This window comes from Spea bombifrons, chromosome 4 (genome assembly GCF_027358695.1).
Source record: "Spea bombifrons isolate aSpeBom1 chromosome 4, aSpeBom1.2.pri, whole genome shotgun sequence".
NCBI lineage: Eukaryota > Metazoa > Chordata > Amphibia > Anura > Pelobatidae > Spea > Spea bombifrons.
The window spans coordinates 109,066,769-109,086,985 of NC_071090.1; the positions used below are offsets into that span (position 1 = coordinate 109,066,769).

Sequence of the window (20,217 nt, forward strand, 5' to 3'; positions counted from 1 at the left end):
GTGACCCATAAAATGGCCTCTTATCTAATGACACCTGTCCTTAAGTAACCTTTCCCCTGCTCCACCCCAAAGCTAAAAAAATGCCAACAATCCTAGCCCTACTTGGCATCCCAGTCAAGGCCAGTCAGGTCCATTCTGGCCCCCGTGGGCATAATGATGTACATGAAAGAAATGCTCTCATAGAATAACATTTTTCTGCCATTGCAGCAATTCTACATATGACTGGACTGTACACGTCATAGGATCTCCAGCACATTCTTTGGAATATGAAGTACTGTGAGTAGTGAATCACACACAGCTCTGGATTCGCAGCTCTCTTAACCCCTTAATGACAAAGCCTGTACATGTACGGGCTCAAAATGCATTGTTTTCAATGGGCCCATTGGGACTAATTCCCTGACTGATAAAATGTTCCAGTAATCTCATTATAATTATCTTGTTAGTGATAGTGTTTGAACACTGGAACAAAAAACAATTGGTGATTATAGAGAAGGAATTCCCCCAAGCGATGTCTCCATGTGGGATTCATTAATCTTCTTACTTCTGTTTGGATTTGTTAATGAACCATTGAACGTGCCGTCATATGTTACTATTTTTATGGGTCGATTTTAGGATGACCACATTTCCCAACTGCTACTCACCTACTTTGATGATCACATCAAAGTTATACTTGGGACTGGCGAAGGCGTGTTATGTAAATTTGACTGTGGCCTTTTCAACCCCACTGTTGGGGTCATGTCAATTATTAGGTAGCTAAAATCAGCTTCCCATTGTCAGTCTTGTCCCAAAAAGTTTCCTCCTTTTTCTGCATGCGTCGTTGGTCCTACCACAGTAACTGTGGAAATTATCAGGAAACTGAGTATAATCTATAATAACTAGACTTGGGCGCCAGCCAACTCTTCGTGTTCGTCTTTGTGGGGGGGGGGGGGAATATTTGTATTCCTCGAATATTCGCCCGTTCCTGTGTTCGGTTCGGGCGAATATTCGTGTGCATTCTTCATGTTTGTTTTTTTCTTAGTCTTTTTCCTTTTTTTGTAGAAGGGGTTAGTACGGGGTTAACGCTGTACGGACTACGCAGCAGCTTTGGTGTCAGGAGTTTAAATGTCCGTACGAGCAACTCTATTGGTCGCCTGCAGGGGCCTCCTCTGCCATCAACCAATGAAGTACACCTGTACTTCATTGGTTGATGGCAGACTAGCCCCCTGCTGGCAACCAATAGAGTCACTCGTACAGACTTTTAAAATCCTGACCCAGCAACTTGGCCGGCAGAGACAGTTAAAGGTCTGTACTAGCAACTTCATTGGTCGTTCTTACGGACTTTTAACTGTTGGAGCAGGGAGACCAGTGGTCTCTGCCGGCCAAGTTAACCCCTGACGGCGAACCTACGGATTTCCACTTCTGTTATCTCAGCAGCATCGCAGGGGTTAACGGGAGCAAAAATCCATAGGTTTGCCATCAGGAGTTAAAAAGGCCGTGCGAGTGAGCCTATTGGTCGCATACAGGGTCCTCCTCTGGCATCAACAATGTACCCAAATCCACTTATTTCTTTCCCACATCAGGTTCCTTTAGCAGAATTCCACAGGGTGTCACAATTTACCTGCCCTTCCGGGGAATCTCCGTCCAGACGCCGCCGCTCCCACTCGCAGCAACTCAGCAGACCACGAGTCTTTGCTCCATGCCTCCCGTCTCCTGGCAGCGAGTGAGTTACTCACAGGAGGGGGCGTGCCCATTCTGGAGACTGACAGGGGGCGTTCCTGCTAGGGTGGACCTGAGCCCCGCTCTGGGGGCCTGGCTTCATGTGGCGCCGGATTTAAATGTCCAGAAGTCCTGCTTGCAGTTAGCCTTTTTCGTGTGGTTTTCGTGTTCAGATGTTCTTAGCTGTTCTCTCTTATATCGTGTTATCCTGTGTCCCGACTCTGGCTTGTTGAGACTTCCCTTTTCATGTTTGATGCCTGGCTTGAGTGACTACCTTCTCCGTGTACTCAGAGACTGTCTATATATTGCCTATACCCTACCTGCTCTCTGCCTGGTGTCTCTCCTGCCCTGTGTGTCCCTTTGGGGGTCTCCCCATGCGGTGTCTCTCAGGGTGAACATTTGGCTGAACTGGTTTTGGGTAACAAGTGCGTAACACAGGGTAAGCTCCTATTAAGCTGGGGTAAAGAATGGGTACTCAGTGATGCAATAGTAACCACAATTGGGAGGTTATTAGGTATTGGAAGTGGACAAAAACTTAGGTCTATCTCTGAAAAACAATGACAATTCATTGGAACTAACCCATGGATACTTTAGCAGATTATTTTTCTCCACTGTTAAGTCTACACAAGTATTTTCATCTCTGTTAAAACAAAGTATCATTTATTTCCAACCCATAGATTTTTTTCCCCATTGTCGGAAAAGGTCTACATGGTGCTTAACATTACAGATATAATCATGTAACTTCAAAAACCAAAAAAATCATGTTCTCCATGTTCTTTCCAGCTAACTAAGGCTACTGTCTGAGGTTAAAACTAGAAACCAAGCAATACACATGGAAATGATGATTATTTTCTCATGTCCCCAGGTTAATTGAGTCAATGGAGAGATGATGTAACATCTAATGCGTCTATAAGGAATTACCTATCTAATAAAACCCACAATGGAGCCAACTGACAAAGAAATAAATAAAACCGGGCAGACATACATTTAGTATAGAAGATTCTGGACTGGGATGGATCACCAAGACGTGAGCTTGGTAAGTCAATTCATTTCTCTTCTGTGCTAAATACCTATTGTTTCTAATTTTTTCAATGTTTTCTTTTTTAACATTGATATCCCCATTTTGTTATTTTTTCATTTTTCTCACAAACTAATGCTGACATTCACTATGAGGCATAAAATGTTGTGCATAAAGTGTATTTGCCAGAAAGATCACGCTGTCGTACTATCACTGGATTAGTTTGGCAGCTCTCCTTCTGATAATGACTCTAATAAAAGGTAGGGTTGAAGCGTCAACAGGAATGTCCTCTAAAATCCTGATAACACTAGAATTTTTCCAAATTATTATTTTTTTTTGTAATTACTTATTATTTTTTATGTTTTTGTACGTATTATTATTACATGTTTCTTTTTTCCTTTAACACAATACTGAAGCTATCACTGATAATTCGATATAGTATAATATTAGGTCTAAATCAGTTGTCTATCAAACATGTAATTGTCTACAAAAACCACAATATTCCCTTATTATCTTCTTGCTTTTTTTTTACTAGAAACCCACAAACCAGACTGTGACGGAATTCATTATTTTATATTTTCAAGTTCCTCGCCAATACCTCAAAATCCTACTTTTTCTCCTCTTCTTTTTGATCTACGTAGCAACGCTGGCTGGAAATCTACTCATCATTGTGTTGGTCTTTTTCCATGGTAATCTTCATTCTCCGATGTACATTTTTCTCAGCAATCTTTCCTTGTCGGATATGATGTTTTCTACCAACATTGTCCCAAACATGTTCACCTTTATTCTGAAAGATGGGGAAGGGACTATATCCTTCAATGGCTGCCTCTCTCAATTCTACTTTTATGGGTTCTTGGGGAGCACAGAATGCTTTCTTCTGAGTGTGATGTCCTATGACCGATATTTGGCCATATGTGATCCTCTGCATTATTACTCCATTATGAACCTTAATCTACAAAAACAATTCATTGCTTTTTCTTGGATAACAAGTTCTGTTGTGACACTTTTCCCCGTTATTCTGTTACATCAACTACAGTTCTGTGGTCCAAATGTCATAGACCATTTCTTCTGTGACCTTGCCCCTGTCTTAGAACTTTCCTGCTCTGATACTTCAATTGTTAAAACGGAAACCCTGGTGTCATCGATCTTTGTGGTTCTTCTTCCGTTCTTATTTATCATTTCAACTTATGTTCGTATAATTCGAACGATCCTCAGGATTCAATCCACACAGGGGAGACAGAAGACATTTTCTACCTGCAGCTCTCATCTGGTCATCGTATGCACCTATTTTTTGACCATCATTACAGTTTACAGCATTCCATCGAACCCATACTCCTCAACAGCCAACAAGATAAGATCTTTGCTCTACATTGTAGCGACACCACTTTTTAACCCGATAATATATAGCCTGAGAAACAAGGAGATCAATATGACTCTTTCCGAAATATACACAACGCTGAAAAAAATGCAATTTTAGACATGTTCCCGAAATATTTTTTAATAGACTATTGAAATTTTTTTTTCTATTTAAGGATTTATGCAAATTCTAATGTATAGTATATTTAGCCATGTTAATTTATGCGTATGGTGTATTAAAAAGGTTCATTTGTTTAATGTATTCATTTATTCATGTTTTAAACTTTCTTTTAGATGGGTTTGTTGAGAAATACATAAAGTAAGTCCATTGTTAAAAGATAATTATTCCATTATTAGAATCACCAGCAGTTTTTCTTCTGTATGCTATGTGGGATTCAGGAAGGGAAAAGCTGGGTGTGGTATGATATTCTGGCACCTTCCTTCAGTGTAATTGCATAGCCAATTATAATCTTTTGTTTTGCCACTTTTGATTCCTAATGCAGTCTCTTTCTGCCTTAATATACTCTATATGAACAAAATGAATGAGCGAGAGTGAGTGAGTGAGTGAGTGAGTGAGTGAATGTATCAGTGTTTAGGGACAGAAATGTGACAGGAAGGCTTTTAATGGGCAAAGGTGTTTTAGGGGCAGATGTGGCACAGACAGGCTGTTTTAGGGGCAGATGTGGCACAGACAGGCTGCTAACGGGGCAGAGGTGGCACAGGCTGTCTGCTAAAGGGGCAGAGGTGGCACAGGCAGGCTGCTTCAGAGACAGAGGTGGCACACACAGGATGTTTCAGGGGCAGAGGTGGCACAGGTACGCTGCTTCCAGGGCAAAGGTGGCACAGACAGGCTGCTAAAAGGGCAGAGGTGGCACAAACAGGCTGCTTGAGGGGCAGAGGTGGCACCGCCAGGTTGATTCAGGGGCAGAGGTGGCACAGCCTGGTTGATTCAGGGGCAGAGGCCTACCACGTCAATGTCTGGCTTAGAATATAGTAATGGGGGTTATGCTGCACTGCCTCTGGCTTAATGTCTGGCTCAGTGTGTAGTGATAGGAGTTACGATGTCCCACCATCAATCATTGTTTTTATTTTAACCCCTTGTCAAACCAGATAGGAGATGGGAGGTGAGGAGAAAGCACCGCTTGGGGTCCATGCGCCTCATATGGTAGTTTTATGATTTTTAAAACCCCAGCACTCTGGGCAGGGTATATTTCCAAATATAAATAAAACAAAAGAAAGGTGCAGCCACACAAAATATATGATAACCCAACATATAAAAGGTGAGTTTTAAACAACAAAAAATGCAGAGCAAAACAAATGAAAGAACTTTTACGCAAAATGGAAATTTGAAAATATACCACAAGGTTTATTTAATTACCCCCTCTCCATGCACAATGGAAGAAAGAGACAATGATGGATTCCAACTTGGTTAATGGGAGATTCTAGAGACATTTATTTATTTAATTACAATGTGAATTTTGCATGTTGAGGGCAACTCACAGGTTAATAAATTTGCGAGTTGCCTTCTCTTTTGAATTTGCGTACATTCAATTCTTCTGAAGGCCAGCATATGGGATTTGAGTGTTATTGTTGGTGAGTGGTAATGCAAGTTGGGTTTGGTGAATTTGTGTAAGCACTTGCATGAGTACAGACTTGCAACCAGAGGCATATTCTGGCCTAGGCTGGCTTTGCGTAGCCCGTCTGCTACCAAACTAGGTTCCTCTAAATGCTGCTACTCAATGGGCTAGTTACAAGAGAGATCCCGGTCCATTTACGCAATTGTTCCCAGATGCTATGTGTCCTTAATAGCTCAGTGGCATACCTGGAAACTCAACAGCGCTCTACCTGGAAACTCTCAGCCGCTTCTCTTAGTCGCAAGAGCGGAGTTGTGGCATGACCCACTCTCTGCCTACTTTCCTCCAAAACCAAGCAGCTTTTGGTGGGACCACCCACCAATGTCAGCAGACCGCCCACAGACATCAGCAGGACCACCCACCGCAGTCAGCAGGGCCGCATTCCTGCATTCTGAAAAGGGAGGGTTCCGGAGAGCCGAAGCCTGGATGATCCTGGGTATGCTCAGCATTTTAGACGACAGCTGTGGAGCGAACGGTTGGGTCAGGCCTAGGGCTGCACTGAAGATAAACAAATCGCTGCCTATAACCCCCCAGTAACTCAGGGTTAATGAATAGTGACAACTACTAAATAAACAAAACCACAAAGTGAATATAAATGTGCAAATAGATACAAAATTTAATATTACTCCCCTACTGCACTGCTGCTCCCAAAAGTACTCCTCGGGTACCACTTTAAACCATACTCCTCCACATGGGGCGCAAATACATAAGGGGAAAAAACAAAACAAAACAAAGATAGTGTAATATAGTATGGAGCAACATGTGGTGTATATAGAATGAATTTCATGCACAAACGTGGATGATAATCAGGCCTTTTATTGGACATTACTTTCAGTCCGATTGGTAAAAAAAGTCTTCTTCGGTGTTGCATACACACAGGTGACAATCAATCATAAGTAGAAAATCCTCTTTATTATAGAGAGCCCTTTGCTGCAAATGGTGACGTCCTGGTCCAGCCAGCGAAGTCCCGATATGGAGAAGAGTTCCTACGTGCAGAAGGTGCCAAAAACTCAACGCGTTTCGCTGTCTTAAAGCCAGCTTCTTCAGGAGAAAAAAATAGCTTATAGTAAAATCTATTTTTTTGTCCTGAAGAAGCTGGTTTTAAGACAGCGAAACGCGTTGAGTTTTTGGCACCTTCCAGCAAACACGCCCAGCCAGGAACCTCCCACCAACACTTTAATAACAGTGTCGGGATCCCCAGTCAAGCCCCCAACGGAGTGACTCACCTGAGTACCCGCTAGCCGGGTACTGCATCCCTGTCCTACGACACTGCTCCGGCTCCCTCTTCATCTTCTGGCCGCATGGCCGGCTCTGGTCGATGACATCACGCACGGGGCATATTTAAAAAACGGTACTGAGTACTACTCAGTGTTCAGTTATTGTGCCTAATAGAGCTCTTCCTTGTGTTGCTATTGATTCCTGTTTTTGACCCCAGATGATCCTTTGACTACGCTGCTTTCTGTAACCCCGACCTCGGCTATTGTTTATCGGACTATGCTGCCTTCTGTGACCCCGACCTCGGCTATTGTATTTTGGACTACGCTGCCTCCTGTGACCCAGACCCTGGCTACATTATTGGACTTTGCAGTATTTAGTGAATCTGACCCTGCCTTCACCTTCCGCATTGGGTATATCCTGCATACCGGACTCCTCACCTGCACTCCTTACAACCAGTGGCAATAAACCCCCCCCCGGCTACCTGGCAAGCTACTGCCCCCCGGCTGTGACAAAATGCCTAGAACAGAAACTTAGTAAACATGAACACCAATCAAGAACATAATAACAGGAAACAACTCAAAATAAATGGAGGGAGAGTGGGACAAAAACTTGGGGTAAGCTGGCACAACAAACAGCCCAGAACCTCCCTTTCACTTAACCTTATATACCCCCCACTGAACTTTACATGACCCCCTGACCTAGCCCTGCTCTGCATCCCTGTCAATGCCCCCTCTAGTCTTCCAGGTGAAGCTCATTGAGGACGGACGTTTATAATACATACACATACTTAGGAATATCCAAGCTCCAGCTACCTGGAGCCCGCCTATATTTGATATTAGATATTTGAGGCCTAACACCGCATGTAGGAAAACACCATGGTTGGAGGGGAAGTTGGAGAGGTTCAGACAACGCCACAAAGCTTCTTCCACAACCTAGAGTTTCTCCCTGGTGACTCGGAGACCTGGAGAAGTCACCTCATTGTATACTACATAAAATGCATATATTTTTTTCACTTTCCTCCTTTACAATACAACATTTAGCGGCATTTGAGACTCTTAAATTGTCCATGAAATAGAGTAAAGAGTTTAAATCTCTGAGCATTTATAGAGAAGTCAAAAGGGCTCCATAAAGCCCCTTCCCTTAAAAATTGTTGTGTTGGATTTTTTTTTCATAGATATTTAACGTCGTAAATGAAAACAATGGTTTCCACAAACACAGCTGATCCAGTGCTGCTAATTAATCATCATTTTTTCATGCCGTTACTCCTTGGGGAGCCGTCTCCCTCTGCTTTCATTTAGTGTAAAAAAAAAAGAGAATTGGCTTTTACTAGGCATATAAAAAGACACATTCCCACCTGAACGTTTACTTAGAACGTAAACGGATCCTGGAAGATCCTGCGATAATCTATGGTTTCCAGGTTAAGATGTCTTTTGCTCCATACCCTCAAAATCGAAATGAGAACAGTGATTCAAGGTCAGTAAATCTACCATTTGCCTTATTAAGTTGAAACAGTCATTTAATGATCATTGTTTGACTCCACCATGCATTATAATACACTGTATAGACAAAAATACTGGGACACCTGACCGTTACACCAACAGGGACTCTGATGACATCACATTCTAAATACACAGACAAGACAGGCCAGTCAAGTTCTTCCATACCAACCAGGTCTTTATGAACCTTGCTTTGTGTGTTGGAAGCAGAGCATTGTCCAAAATTTCTTGGTATGATTAAGCATTTAGATTTTCCTTCACTGGGCTTAGCCTGAAGCATGATTTCAATAATTAAGAGATGTTTCCCGATACTTTTGACCATTTAGTGGAGCAGAAACCAAGGTCCATAAAGACATGGTTGGATGAGTTTGGTGTGGAAGAACTCGACTGACCCTGACCTCAACCCCATGGAACAGGATGAACTGGAGCGGAAATTGTGAGCCGGGCCTTCTTGCCCAACATCGGTGCTCTACTGGATTAACGGGCAAAAATTCCCACAGAAACCCTCCAAAATCTTGTGGAAAACCTTCCTAGAAGAGTGGAAGCCGTTATGGCTGCAAATGGGGGACCAACGTTATATTAATGTCTATGTATTTAGAATGCAACGTCATCAAAGTCCCTGTGGGTGTAATGGTCAGGTGTAGAGATACTTTTGTCTATATGGTGTGTCTCCCCATATAAAGTACATACAGAGCCAGCTAAGCCTTTGCTATAGGAGCAGCTTTTTGGGGTCCACTCTTCTTAATGCACAGTGGACTTAGTGATAAAAAGTTGTAGCCCACTGTCAGAAATAAGGTTTGTTATAGGGAGATATGGAGTTTCCAGGTACCCACACACGTTCATCTATGGGTAAATTCTATAAATCCGTGTCACGCAAATAATAAGACGCTTCTTTGATTCAAAAACGAGGTTTCTATACTCTGACACAGCCTGTACATGGGAATGAACAGACGTTTGGTAACAAGGCATGGGTGAGACATTTGTTATAGGGAGAAATGACTTCATACATCAAAGACTAATGTTCTTTTCCATAATTGTACCTGTAACGTATTAAATCAATCATACATTTTGTTTGATTAAAGAATTATTTCTGGGTGAAGTCATAGCTTTAACAGAGTAAGTGGGACAGCCGCTTTAATTAAATCTACATGCTTTGCCTACTTTTTTGTTACATTTCACCATTTAGAAACTCTTTAAAATGTCTTACTTTTTGTCTTTTTCGTAGAGATCTTCAAGTCTTCTGTCCTGATAATGTCTAAACATGCATGAGGGCAATCAAACTCGAGTTGTACAGATAGTTCTTCTGGGTTTTCAGAACCTCTACAATTTCAGAATTTTACTGTTTATATTGTTTTTACTGGTTTACACTGTAACACTGACTGGTAATTTTCTGATCATCATGTTGGTGTCAATGCACCAGAGACTGCACACTCCCATGTACTTTTTCCTAAGCCTATTGTCTTCTTCTGAAATAATGGCCACCACAAATATTGTTCCTAATATGTTATATGTCATCATACAAGAAGGAGGCACGCTATCCTTCACCGCATGCATGACCCAGTTCTACATCTTTTCTGCCTCAACAAACGCAGAGTGCTTCCTTCTTACAGTGATGTCCTACGACCGTTACCTGGCCATCTGCAACCCACTGAGGTACATCTCGATTATGGACCTCAAGCTACGTATACATTTGTTTTTCTGGTCATGGTCTCTCGGCTTTATGATAACATTGATCATTATTATCCTTGTCTTAAAATTAGACTTTTGTGGACCCAACATAATTGACCATTTCTTCTGCGATTTGGGTCCAATATTGGAACTTTCTTGTTCGGACACTAAAATGGTGGAAACCCAAGCCTTCTTGTTCTCCATGCCTGTTATTCTTTTCCCGTTTATTTTTATCACTGGAACGTATGTCTTTATATCCATTGCTATCAACAAGATCTCTTCCACGGCCGAGAGACAGAAAGCCTTCTCCACCTGCAGCTCCCACCTTGCTGTGGTTGCAACCTACTATGGGACACTAATAAGCGTTTATGTTGTGCCATCAAAAGGACATCCTCCAAATGTAGGCAAGGTGCTTTCATTGTTATATATTATTGTGACTCCTTTGCTCAATCCTATCATATACAGTCTCAGGAATCAAGAGATCAGAATAGCATTAAGTAAATGTGTTTCTAAAAAGTGCTAAAATGACGTATGCATACCACATAAAATTAAATATTTTTCCAAATACAACAAAAACAAACAAGACGGAGTAGATGGTCCTACTCTCGCAAGCTTGCAACCTACCACCAGAATAGCATAACAGAAAATTACAATGTATACATTTCATTTTGTGCTATTGCATGTCATCTAAGGTTTCTCTTCCATCAAATCCCTGCAAGACTCTTTTAATGACAGCAAATATTCTAATAACAAAAGTTATGGTGAGTAAAGGTGATGGAAACCCATTCCACTTAAAATTAAGGGGGTAGTAGAAGCAATTATTAAACATTCATCTACAGACACCAGACAAGCCAGAAGGTTTTTTCCCTCAGAAATCTCATGGTGCTGCCACAACCACAAGGAATTCTGGGTAGGTGCATGCAAATAAGGTCAACAATTATCACATGTGGCCTCTATATCCACTTTATACACGGATCCCTTGAAAGTAATTGCCCGCTGTACAGGACAGCTTTTAGACAAAACTCGGGTAAGAGGTGCAGTAGCCAGATCACCACTCATGGACAGGATCCCAAATAACTCCATACACTGGATGGTAGAGTCCAATCATGGAGAAGCCAAATTACAAGGTCCCAAAGACAAGGAATAAATTATCGATGTACATTTCATATACCGTATTTGCTTGATTATAAGACGACCCTCCAAAATCTGAATATTAATTTAGGAAAAAAAGAAAACGCCTGAATATAAGATGACCCTATAGGAAAAAAGTTTTACCAGTAAATGTTCATTCATGTAAACTATTTTTTTTAATAAAAGCTATGATTGATTAAAATATTTTGTTTTTAATTCCTTTTATTTTCCAACCTGCCCCCCCAGTTATGCACATCTGCCCCAGAAATGCCTTATACCCCCTATATGCCACTGTGCCCCATGATACGCCTTTTAACCCTCTAAATGCCACTGTGCCCCATGATATTCCTTTTAACCCTCTAAATGCCACTGTGCCCCATGATATTCCTTTTAACCCTCTGTATGCCACTGTGCCCCATGATATGCCTTTTGACCCCCTATGTGCCACTCTGCCTCCAGAAATGCCTTATACCCCTATATGCCACTCTGGCATTTAGGGGGTTAAAAGGCATATTATAGGGCAGAGTGGCATATAGGGAGGTGTAAGGCATTTCAGGAGGCAGAGTGGCGTATAGAGGGTTAAAATGCATTTCTGGAAGCAGAGTGGCATTAAGGGGGTTAAAATGCATTTCTGGAGGCAGAGTGGCATTAAGGGGGTTAAAAGGCATTTCATAGAGCACTCTGCCTCCAGAAATGCCTTATGCCCCCCATTTACCTTCCAGCCAAAAAAAACTTACCGGTGCTTCTGACTCCTGGTGTGTTGTCACGTCTACGCAATTCGCGGAGGCAACTTCTTCTGCAGCCGGAAGGAGGTGCGGTTAGCAGCAGGGGTTGTCGGCGTCCATCGCGCAGACCTTCCCCGGCTGTCAGTGAGGAGAGTTCCGGTGCGGGGAACCAGATGCGCCGGCTACACACCGGGGACTCAGAAGCACCGGTAAGTTGGGTGGGGGGAGACAGGAGGATCCAGGTCCCCTGCAGCTTGCAGGGGATCTGGATCTTAGTCTCATAGTCAGACTTATTTGAGGTCTGATTATAAGATGACCCCGATTATAAGACGAGGGGTATTTGCTCTTAAAAAAAACCTTGTCTTATAATCGAGCAAATACGGTACATAACTGGCCAATAAGCACTATGCTAGGTTAACACAACCCCCCCCCTCAAAAGTATGGATCAATTTTTCCATTGAAATGTTAATATTTAGTCGGTTCCCCCGTTGCAGCTATAAAGGCTTCCACTCGCACTCGTCTGGGAAGGATTTCCACAAGATTGTGAAGAGTTCCTGGGAAATGTGCCCATTCATCCAGTAAAGCAGGGGTGTCCAACCTGCGGCCCTCCAGCTGCTGCAGGACTACATCTCCCATAATGCTCTTTCAGCTAAGGACCTTGCAGAGGAGTAAGGGAGATCTAGTCCTGCAGCAGCTGGAGGGCCTGCCGTAGAGCATTTGTGAGCTCAGACACTTATGTTGGATGAGATGCCCAGCTCGCAATCTCCGTTCCAGTCGATCCCGTTAAATGGGGTTGAGGTCAGGGTCAGTCAAGTTCTTCCACACCAAACTCATCCAACTATCCAACCGTCTTTATAAACCTTACTTTGTGCGCCGCTATACAGTATAGACAAAAGTACTGGGAAACATCTCTTAATTAATGAAATCATGCTTCAGGCTAGGCCCAGTGAAGGAAAATCTCAATGCTTCAGCATACCAAGACACTTTGGACAATGCTCTGCTTCTAACTTTTGGGAACAGTTTGGGGAAGGCCCTTTCTATCCCAGCATGACTGCGTCCCAGCGCATAAAGCAAGGTCCATAAAGACACTGTTGGATGAGTTTGGTGTAGAAGAACTTGTCTATGTGTTTAGACAACGTCATCAAAGTCCCTGTTGGTGTAAGGGCCAAGTGTCCCAATACCTTTGTCCTTATAATGGATGTACAAAGGGTCAGCAGAATGAGTTAAAGAAGCCATCTTTATTCCCAGTTAGCTTCGAGAACAAAGAATGCGTATTAAAGTACTTTGTAAGTACTTTAATGTTCATTCTTTAACCTTTAGGAGAAGCTTCAGTTCCAGGACTGTAGCAAAATGTCCCCAGAATGGTCCAGTTTTTGCACCATTGATTAGATGACCTTAACTAGGAGTACAACTAACGATTATTTTCATAATCGATTAGTTGGCCGATTATTTTTTCGATTAATCGGATAAAAAGCAAAATGCAATTTAAAATCATTTAATGAACACACTGGGTGTTAAAAACAAACAGTAGAATAGAAAACTTAACATGGGTCATTGTGCTCTGCAAACAAAACTTTTAGCTCTATCACAACGACTCCAATCGCCTTCTTATTTTGCTGGCACAATAATAAAAGCGATACAAGAAGCCAAACACAATATTTCTCAAACTAGGTTTTAATACCTAAACGTTTTACCAGTAAACATTACTTCACATGTAAACTATTTTTTCATATTTAATAAAAACTATGATTGAGAAAAATGCATTTATTGTTTTTATTTCCTTTTATTTGCCAACCTGCCCCCCAGTTATGCACATCTGATCCCATGCTTGCCACTCTGCCCCCCTGACAATTTACGCAGCGCTTAATACAATCCATATATTCAAGGGGTCCGACAAGACGAGAACTGACAGACGAAGACAAACCGATACATTAGGTGGAGAGACTTGGCTCGCAAGCTTACGATCTAGAGGGAATGGGGTGACAAACATGCGGCACAAGGAAAGGGTGAGAGGTAGTGTGGTGGTTGTATCAATGACAAGGAAGTTCTTTATGCCACTCTACCCCCAGATATGCCTTATGTCCCCCTGATATGCCACTCAACCCCCTGATGTGCCACTCTGCCCCCACAGACTTGCCCCTGTGCTTCAGATGCCCTGGTGTCTAGTGGGGCAGCCAGGCGGTCTCTGTGCAATTAACGTAGACAACCTTCAGTGCTGCTGGCCGGTACTTCCGCTGGGGCTTCTATGACTGAGCACCGGAAGGTCATGTCACGAGGGGATTTTCCATCACTTTACCTAATTTTATGAGGATTCAGAGGGAACATTTTACAAAAATTAGGTGTTTTTTTCAAAATTGTGCTAGTTTTTACTAAATTTCTCATTCTAAATTTTCAGCTAATCATCCAACTATGGTATCAAAAGAAAGCTTATCTCTCCTTGAAAAAAAAAATATAGTTTACATGGATACACTATTCACAGGAAAGGAGAATAATCGCTGAACCGACATACCCCAAAAATGGCAAAATTGCTCCGGGACGTGAGGTACCAAAACCCCCTGGGATTGAAGGGGTTAAGTAAGCCCCAAGACATTTAGAAGTTTAGTCTCTATGATTTAGATATTTGTAAATTCAAACCTTTGCATCTACTTTAAGACTGAAATACAATCTCTGTAAATAGAAACCAAAAAAAAAAAGATGAAAATGTTTTTTTCAAGCTGTTAATTCCACAATGAATTACTGAAGCCTTTGTTGATTCTTCCAAATTTGAATTTGGGGGGTTTCTTTCAATCTGGTCAATGATGTTGGGTCCACAAAACTGTTTGGATAAAAATTGGCCGCAGATTTTAATATGTATGGGAACCAAAATCACAACGAATTATTAACACAATAAAGTAATCGTCAGAATTGCCACCAAAAGTAATACAGAGCACACATTCCCCCATTGTTTTCCAATCATCCCCCAATAATGACACCCCCTTTGCAATACATATAACACCAACATTAACCCCCAACAACGAAACCCATCGGGAAGGACCCTACCGAGACGCACCTTTCCCACCGACCAGTTCAAAACCAACAACACCAACCAAACCAGAAACACACAATTTCCTATTAACCAACCATTATTCCACCCCTACCTTACACTGACCAGCCCCACCACTGTGACACTGACGAGAAGACCCTTGGTAACAGGGAAGGAGGGAAGATGCAGGTGAGAAAAACTGATTAAAAGGGACAGTCGCAAAATGGAGGGACCTCCCAAAGTCCCTTAACCCCATTATCCTGAGCCTACCTCCTCACCCAGTCTTGACCCCTTGACTTAGCTACGCTTTTCCGTGGCCTACATGAATGCCCTTGAGCCAATTTCTTAAAATGCCTAATCTCTATCACCGATTTCTTCACGATTTCATTTCCTTTGCGATTCGATTGATAACCTTGGTGATAGAAGTGAACAAACACAAAAAAGAAAACATAAAATACATTAGTCAGATGTTCACTTTCAGCTTTAAAAAAATGAGTGCACGTTAAAAATAAGTCTAGTAATCCTGATCTAATGGATATAGCTTACCCATATATCTAATCAATTAACACTTCTTTGCTTATATAATATAAAACAATTTATTATTTTTTTTGTAACTTTTTGATTTGACAAAAACCATAATAAAGTTTCACAATGTACTTGATGACGTAATGTTTTATTACATTTTTTTTATGCTTAAAAACAATATATTAATTAAAATTCCACTTAACTTTGAGAGCTGAACTGATTTTTTTAAGACATAAAAAAAAAAATTGGTACTTATACTTAATTAAAATGAATGATATTATAATTAATTATGCTTAATTCATATAAATGAATTAAAATTTGGACCTTCTTCTTCCAAGATATTTTCCCAGGGTTGTTTTGATCTCTTGGTTTCGTAGGCTATATATGATGGGGTTGAATAATGGAGTGACCACCGTATACATCAGTGATACAACCTTGTTAATGTTTAAGGAGTAGCCCCTCGACGGAACCACATACATTGCGAACAGCGCACCGTAGTACGTGCATACGACGGCCAGGTGAGAGCTGCAGGTGGAGGTTTTCTGCCTCCCGGTGATGGACGGGATCCGCATGATAGTGAGAAAAATACCAGCATACGTTGTTGAAATAAATACAAACGGAACGATGGTTAAAAGAGTAGAGAACGTGAATGCTTCGAATTGTACTATAGTTGTGTCGGAACAAGACAGCTCCAGAAGAGGACCAAGATCGCAAAAAAAATGGTCAATGATGTTGGGTCCACAAAACCACAAGTTGTGCAGAAAAATTACCGTAATGAGCGTTATCAGAAGACCTAATGACCACGAGCCTATGGCCAAAGACAGACAAAGTCGGAAGTCCATGGTATTGTTGTAGTGTAGCGGTTTACAAATGGCAAGGTAACGGTCATAGGACATGGCGGTGAGGAGAAGACACTCGGTTATTACTGAAGTACCATAGAAAAAAAATTGCGTTATGCAGCCTGTGATAGGAACAACCGCACCGTCTGAAAGTATGAGAGACCACGTGTTTGGGACAATGTTTGTGGTGAGTAACATGTCGGAAAGAGACAAGTGACAAAGGAAAAAAAACATGGGGGTATGAAGACGATAATTTGAGGTTACCGCCGTTATAATGAGAAAGTTTCCGGTTAACGTGATGGCGAATACCACTAGAAAGAGACAGAATATAAAGCCTTTCAAAGTCTGAATGTTCTCAAACCCCCTGAGATAGATTTCATAAATTGTTGTTTGATTCATTGCACTCACTGAAAGACAATGAAAAAAATTTAGGGTTATTATTTAGGATTTTTAAATAAATTTAATGAGATTTTTCTGAATTGTAAGAAATTCATATATATTTTTACCCTTTTTTTTTCATTTTTAGACATAAATATAAATAAAAACTAAATTAACAAAAAATGTAATTTAGTTGATATTGACAATAACAACTGTCAAAAAAGATGACTAAACATCTTGCTTCTTGAAAAATCATTTTGTGTTGTTAAAATCGAGATGTTTCAGTATAGTTATCCTACCAATAAAATACATATTTTAGTTATAAGAGAAATATAGTTGTCTAATATATTATTTTAACAGCTGACTCCAGACTTACCTGATTACGTTTTATAAGCCGAATCATACTTACACATGGAAAAAAAAATATATATATTTTAAGCTTTTTACTGTTTTTAAAAAAAAAATACAAAAAATAACATTTTTGGATGTTGGCTTATAAAAAAGAAATAAAAAAATAACAAGCACAAACAAGCAGACCGAGATCCCTTTCTGCAGCAGACAAATGGATCATATTTTCCTATACATTTATATATCAGGTTGAGGGATCCCAAGATAGAGCATGTCAATTCATTAGAGTATGCCATTACTTTTCCAGTAATTAGTCCCAAGAAATTCATGCTACATTCTTCAAAACATTAATAACAAAGTGGACACAAACATCAAAGAAGGGGCCGCATGATCAGGCCTGGATCATGCTAGGGGGGCATGATCACCTCATGGCTAGGTTGCCATAGGTCAAAAGTTTATGGTGGGGGTGGGGTTAAGGGTCTTTAAATGTGGCTGCTTTTCTCTGACCCTCTACCATTTTTCTTTAAACAGGAAGGAGAGGCAGTGAGAAGCGTTTCCCTCCCTTATGGTCGGTTTATTCATGGTACGGGGTGAAATTGTCGCGGTTTTCATCCGAGGTATGGAATCCGTGGTTATTGTGAGTTATGGTGGGCCTTTTTTCCACGGGCAGGGTCCCATGGTAAAGGGAGGGCCTTCGTATTACACCACGAGCTAGTGCAGCTTTACGGCTCGTGGTTGGTGTACGCGGCAACATGTTGGTGTGAGTTACCTGTGTTGAGGTATCGATGTTAAGTCACTTAGTTGTCGCACGGTCGGTGGTTGTAACCTCCTTGATTCTAAAGGGTTAAGTCTGGCGGTTCGTACACTAAGGTTGGAGGTTACACAAGTTTAAGAAAATGTATGTTTTAAAGTTTAAATAAAGTTTTTTACGTGTCACAGTATTTTCATAAATAAAACTGTCGCCTTTCAAAATACAATTTGGTGTCTGTCGTTATTTATTGAACATACACTCTCCACATGACCCACAAATGTATCTAGTGCCTTGATCATGTCATAAAAAATAATTGGACGTAAAAAGGTATATGTAAAACACTACCGATCATGCGAAAATGGTAGGCCGAAGCCAACTAAATCTAGCTTTTAATTGTACCGGATACGCAGATCACTAGGGGGCGCTGCTGTCGAGCCAAAGGGTAAATACATCACTGATGGTTTTAAGACTTTCTTAATATAGGCAGCAACCATGACATCTAAAATCATATGGGACCCAGGTTTATCTCGAGAGGTGTATCTCTTCCACTATATATATATATTGGGGGGGGCATTTTCCTTATATATAACTTCTACCCTGTTGTCCAGTATGACCATACTTGTGAACTTTCCAGGTTTGACCGGGTTTCCAACACCTGAATCCTTCAGGTTGCGCAAGCACGGTCTTTATACACCCCGCTCCCCTTCCATTTTCCCTTTAAAAAAAAATTTCTATGGTACTTCAGTAATAACCGAGTGTCTTCTCCTCACCGCCATGTCCTATGACCGATGTCCCCAGAAACGCCCACTGACATCAGCAGGAACATCCCTGACATCTTTGGGAACGCCCACTTTTGGCAGCAAGACCGCCAACTGATGTCAGCGGGATCGCCCACCGATGTCACAGGACTGCTCTCTGACATCAGTAGGCAGTCCTGGCTGCATCACGCAAGGGAAGGGAAGGCTCCCGGTAGCCGGAGCTCAGAAGTTCCCAGGTATGAGTATGACGCTTGCATACTCATTGTTGTAACAACCAGTGAGAGATAGACAGAGGTTGTGTGGCCAACTTAAAGGTTACCTTGACTGATCAGACTTGACTAAGTTTACATGCCCTCACTTCAAAATAACTTGTATTTTTCTTAAAATGTGAGTTCTTTCAAGTGCCTTGCGAGTTTCAAGTAGAGCTTGTAAGGGATTGTGAGGTAAATCCATGAAGACTTCAATGGGGCCTAATCACGTCAATGGTGGATGCAATGCAGCTTCCAAGAACTTCGAGCCGCTGCTGTGCAAGCACAGGCCATACTTTCTCATACTAATCTCATGACAGACTAATCTTGGGTTGATACGTGTTTTTTGAACACAACGCCCATAAGCTTAGAGTACTGATGAGAGTTTTGGGAGTTGTGGACCATAAAAGCAGGTGCACCATGAGGGAAAGAATGTAAACACGGTATTTACTAGACTTTATTTTTCGTATTCTATGAATATTCATCTGTTCCCATGTTCGTTTCGGGTGAATAATCGTATACGTTCTTTGCAGTCCTTTTTTTCTTTGTTGTCTGGTGATCGCCATGGAAATGCCATGAAACAGTGATTACATCAATAAATGAATGTGTTGAATAGGGAATTTGAGACCGGTTTTACATTCTTGCATAACATTTGCAACTTACCTACAATGTCATACTTACCTACACACCCGAATTGGAGGATTTGGAAAATTAACCCCTTAAGGACAATAGGGGTTTTTACTCGTAGTATATTGTGGGACAATGGCTCTTTTAACGTTTTTCAGTGTTACTGTTTAGCTGTGATTTTCTTCTCTCTCATTTCATGCTCCCACACATATTATATATTGTTTTTTTCAGGACAAACAGGGCTTTCATTAGATACCATTAATTTTATCATATCATCTAATTTACTATAAAAAAAATGATAAAATATGGGGATTTTTTGTTAAAAAATTACTTTTTCTCACTTTTTAAGCAGAAAACTTTTACTCATCTGCAAAAACGAATGAAAAAACCTGCTAAATAGATTCTACTATTTGTCCTGAGTTTAGAAATACCCAATGTTTTTATGTTTTTTTGCTTTTTTCTGCACGTTATGGGGCAATAAGTACAGGTAGCGTTTTGCCATTTCAAAACCTTTTTTTCCAAATCTGGTAATTCTTCCCCCCATGTGCCATTTCAGGTATCTTTGAAGCCGGCCAATGAAATTTACCCCATCAAATCATATATTTTTAAAAACTAGACACCCCAAGGTATTTGAAATGCTGGTATTTTAACCCTTTCAATGCACTAATTTTACCACTACCCTTTGTGAAACTTTATGGTAGTAATTCTTTTTGTATTTTTTTCACACATGTTGTATAAATTTATCGCTCCTGGTGTATGTCCCTGTCACACAACACCCCA

At 41.1% G+C, this 20,217-nt stretch overlaps 2 protein-coding genes and 1 pseudogene across 2 annotated transcripts; 2 read left to right on the plus strand and 1 right to left on the minus strand.

The window, feature by feature from the left end:
• Window positions 1–2,874: 2,874 nt before the first annotated feature.
• LOC128491622 (olfactory receptor 11A1-like) lies at window positions 2,875–4,190 on the plus strand. Its single transcript, XM_053463941.1, has 2 exons — window positions 2,875–2,973; window positions 3,249–4,190. The coding sequence occupies exon 2, from the start codon at window positions 3,420–3,422 to the stop codon at window positions 4,188–4,190; it is 771 nt and encodes a 256-aa protein (XP_053319916.1). The 5' UTR covers window positions 2,875–2,973; window positions 3,249–3,419.
• Window positions 4,191–9,678: 5,488 nt separating this feature from the next.
• Window positions 9,679–10,725, plus strand: LOC128491623 (olfactory receptor 11L1-like; annotated as a pseudogene).
• A 5,074-nt stretch (window positions 10,726–15,799) lies between these two features.
• LOC128491624 (olfactory receptor 11A1-like) lies at window positions 15,800–18,748 on the minus strand. Its single transcript, XM_053463942.1, has 2 exons — window positions 18,700–18,748; window positions 15,800–16,734 (listed from the first exon to the last, which is right to left on the minus strand). The coding sequence occupies exons 1-2, from the start codon at window positions 18,746–18,748 to the stop codon at window positions 15,800–15,802; spliced, it is 984 nt and encodes a 327-aa protein (XP_053319917.1).
• Between the last annotated feature and the right edge of the window lie 1,469 nt (window positions 18,749–20,217).